The 4,554-nt window shown below is 31.9% G+C and overlaps 1 protein-coding gene across 2 annotated transcripts in view; it reads right to left on the bottom strand.

Moving 5' to 3' along the window:
• Nucleotides 1-4,554, bottom strand: part of Doa (Darkener of apricot) — a 45,191-nt gene that overhangs the window by 20,138 nt on the left and 20,499 nt on the right. The window contains exon 3 of one of the 2 annotated variants that reach the window (XM_014431532.2): nt 2,629-2,703. The exons of the other annotated variant lie outside the window; for it this stretch is intronic. Coding sequence (XP_014287018.1) covers nt 2,629-2,703 — 75 coding nt within the window. The remainder of the gene's footprint in view (nt 1-2,628; nt 2,704-4,554) is intronic. 2 annotated transcript variants of the gene reach the window in all.

The following is a 4,554-nucleotide window of genomic DNA, read 5'->3' on the forward strand; positions in this document are numbered from 1 at the left end:
GTCAAAATATGAAAGATATGAACCACGTCTACGAAAAACGTACAAATGTCTAGTCTATTAGCTCTCAATTGAGGAGTAGAAGAAGTTTTCATCATATTCTACAAAATAAATTCGCAAAACTTAGATTTATCCATGATCCGAAAAAAAATATGCTATTTGAAAAAGAGTACCTAGAGTACCTGGAGAACTATAGGACGCAAAGGGCTCCATTAGAGCGCGTATTTTAGAAAATTTACTCTAATGTAATATAAGCATGCTTGTGAGTGTTTCAGTATTGCAAGTGAAAAATTTAATATTTTCTCCTCTTGGGTTCTTCGACTACAAGATACACTTTCAATGCCAAGATAACGTAATTATTAAAGAGCTTGTTAACTTATTATAGAAACCAAAACTGTATTCTATAGTACAGTAGGAAAGGAGAACAAACAATTGAATTTTTTTTTTCATAATCTTTTAATTGACGAGATGGATTTTGAAAAGAAACAATTTATCTCCACTAAAATAAAACAGAGCTGTAGGTGTACGTAGCAATTACTCGCTAACGCATTGATCACTGAATCACAGTTAAAAAAAAAAAATAACTAAAACTTTAAATCTGTTGGGAGATTAGAAACACTCATTTGAAAACTTATAACTGAGATAAATAAGATCATCATGAAACAAGCTCCGAAAAAGGGAATAATCATAACCGACATTTCGAAACAAACACCTCCTTCTTCAGGGACAACCACTTGATTTTGATATTTCTGCTGAATCCGAATTTGAGTTTAGATTTGCGACCACGCCAGCAAGGGTTTCAAACGAAAATAGAAAACACAAAACAAATAAAAGCATGAAACTCTTTTCATTTTTTCACTTATAAAGAGAAAACAAATCCATTTCCAGAAGTAAAATCCTATACTAAATTAAAGCAAACAAAATATCCCATAAAATGCGTGCATTACATTTTCGGCTAACCCAGGACGCCGATAGAGTGCACTATAAAATTGTCATAAACGTCTTATTCAAACCTAATTAGTTCTAATCGAATGTTGTGAAAAATAGGGATTGTTTTTTCTAAACGATCATATGTAGTTGAAATGCAATGCATACCTCTTCACCAGCCTTCACATAACAAACAAAACAGAAAAAAGTAAATAAATGAATTAGTTCAAATTTTCCACAAATGACTTTATTATATTTACATTCCAACTAGCTGCCTGGGACGCAGTTGGAGTGCCCTGAAAAAACAAAAACAAAAAAAAAAACTGTTTAAACCATGAGAATATATAAATTTTCCGTTTATGGCAGCAATATATTTAACTAATGTTTTCGAATGGAGTTAAAAGAAGACGAGATAGATCCAGTAACAAGTATTTAAACTAATCCATCAATTGTAGTTGAGAGAGGACTCCAATTATCAGCAATCCTAACCTAACTGCATATTAGTGATAACATCATTACAATTTATTATAACATTTATTCAGTTTCAGTAAATTTATTTATTACTTGGGCTAACTGTATATAGTTAAATAATAAATGATTTTTTAAAAGCAATATTAACTTCTTTTTAATTCATGATTTTTATCTTGTAGTTTCCGGACTAAAATATCTTGTACAATTGTATCATTTCATTGCAAACAAAACATTTCTGAATTATAATGATCTTTTTCTTGGCCTAAAAACCCTTTATTGAATAGTCCCCGTGATTATGGCTACATTTGAACTCGTAAATTCCGATTCGGAACATTTTTCGTGACATTTTCCAAGACAAAATGAAGCGACAGGACTAGTCCCACTAGCACTAGCGCCCCAACCTAATTTTACAATGCATCTCATTCACGCGTCAAGAGCAAAAACCGTTCGCTTAATCATAATGACAATAATAATGATAATAACAACCTAAAATGTTCTTTCAGTAATAACAAAAACATTGCCAATCATTAAAACAACATAAATATTTTTTAATTATGCAGTATTAACAATTATTTTTAATGACTGGGTGGAATAAATTATCAGGAATCGAAGCGGCTGCCCTAAAATATTATAGTAAGCAACAGATTTAACCCATTCAATATATACCTATAACTGTAGCTAAAGAACAAATTCCCCTATCTTTAGGGAAATGGTTCGGAAATAGTTTCGACCGCTTGGAACTTTACTAATAATGCCATCATCAACGTCAGGCAAACGATATTTTTAAAATAGAAGACCTAATCGAAGAAAAACCATAATTAGATTTGCAATTGACTCATTGCATTCACTTGTCTATGCAAATAGTTGAACAGAAAAAAAAGCTACACAGCAGAATAACAATAATAACATGCAAAACTTTTTTTAAAAAAAATTCATGACTATTTGGATCTTAATACTTAAGCAGTAGTTAAAAGCTACTCTCATTAAAAACAAAATAAAATTTTATTGAGCAGTTCCGAGTTCATTTGTCAATATATAAACAAGCAATTATCGGCCATTAATAATAAAATATGAGAGTTAATTTTGTAATTCTTAAAATTCAAGAATCCAGAACCGTCTAATTCAAACAGGTTGGGACAAGAACGGAAAGAGGTGCTCATCATATGGGCCAACAAAGAGGTAATTAAAAGAGTAAACAGCAAAAGTTAACATTAAACTTCAAAAATAGCATACCTCATTGGATAATTGTCAACTGTCATTTCTCGGACCAGCACTTTGTTGTCCCGTTTTCTTAAGTGGTATCTGAAACTGCCAATTTTTTTCGGGTTTGAATTAGAGGTTCCACTAAAATTGCATGGATAGTATAAAAACGACATATGTCTGAGTACACAACTTGAAAAAAAAAAAAGAAAAAGAAAAGAAAGAGAAACAAGAAAAAAAAAAACTTTTTACAAATACAAACTAAAACAAAGTAACCTACAAACTAAAACTATACAAACCATATGATTTTAAGTGCTCTGTTAGTAATTAGCAATAAAATATCCAATTAATAATTTTCTTTTATGCGTTGCTTTAAGAGTGAGAAATCAATATCAGTTTAGGTCAATACTTTGCCCGCTGGTGGGGGAGAAATGATTATACTGATAATAAAAGTCCTATATTGAAATTGTCATGCCTATATCAATAAGGAAATTTGATTGAAGAAGATAGCAAGCTGTAACTGAGATATTGACATTATATTTTCAATATAGGACGGAGCAGAACAGCTATGCCATCAAAGTACCTGTGCTTGGTTTGCATGTTTATTCTCTTGAAAGGGTTCAATCCCAAATAGCTCATCTTAGTTAACAAAAAAAAAATCGGATCAATTAATTACCTACAACAATGGACGACAGGTCAGCTGGGAGAGGTATAGTATAGAAACAGCCCAAGAGAACATTTTGCAAGAACATAATTTTAATTTTGTAAATAATTTAAGCCGGATCAACTGTAACTTTCCATAGCATCCAGGCAAGGAAGGTATCTTTAGAATCTTCAACATTACAAGTGTAGAATAAATCAAGGAAGAAAAAACTTATTAAGAAAAGTATATACTATTTGTGGATAAATTAACGAGTATTATATTATATTTTATGCAGTTAAACCCTCCCACTAAACATTTCAGTAAGCATATATTATATATATAAATGTATATATTATTGTAGAGAGATAGTCCGGAGTCCGGACCGGTCAATGAAGCTATCAAAATAGTAAAATGAAAATATTTATTGTTTTGCCCCTTGGTGAGGGCTTTCAGATCGAAACCGAGACCACCTTGGTCTACTTTACTATTTATCGTAAACACTGCTTAAAAATAAATTGTTTTATTATCTTATGTTGATACCTATTCACCCGGACTCACCTCCCCCCCCCCAGTTACACACAAAAAAATTAATAAATAGATAAAATATAATTTATCTTTAAAATGGTTCAAAATACATGGTTTTTATTTTGACTATAGAGCTTCAGAGGCGGTTCTCTAAACGGTATGGTACGCTGCAGAGGTCAGGTAAGAATGAAAGCTATAAAAAATAAAATAACATTTATAAGATATAGAACAAGAGAAAAGAAGTAAATATTAGTTGCTCAGGTCACGGGCTAGGAACGGATTGCAACAGAGGCCCCGATTTCATGGGATTACGCTGACCAAGATGTAAGAGCTTTAATAAACAATTGAGAAGGAATGGTGGACGGTGGACATAATAATCGACCATAACAGATATCTCAGCTCTACTCCCATTTGAGATATTTCCTTTCATCGGGTACACCACCTTATTTCCACAATGGATCCAATTTAATATTCAGCTCCAATCGCTTCTTTTTGGTCAGGGCCGTTCATCCATAATTCGGCTCTCCGGGCTATAGGTGGCACCATTTCAATTATTTGTTTGCTACTTTATTTCTTAACAAGATGTTTATTTTTGATTAACAATTTCGTGAATTATTTCATAATAGTCGATTATCTATCAACGATCTGTTGTATTTGCGATGTACTGGTATAAACTGATGCTCTAAGTTCATCCTACATTCGTTTTAACGTCTAACTTATAACAGCGATGTACTGATATAAACTGATGCTCCAAGTTCATCCTCCATTCGTTTTAACGTCTAACTTATAAC

Source organism: Halyomorpha halys, unplaced genomic scaffold (assembly GCF_000696795.3).
Source record: "Halyomorpha halys isolate HHAL.00 unplaced genomic scaffold, Hhal_1.1 Scaffold983.1, whole genome shotgun sequence".
Classification (NCBI taxonomy): domain Eukaryota; kingdom Metazoa; phylum Arthropoda; class Insecta; order Hemiptera; family Pentatomidae; genus Halyomorpha; species Halyomorpha halys.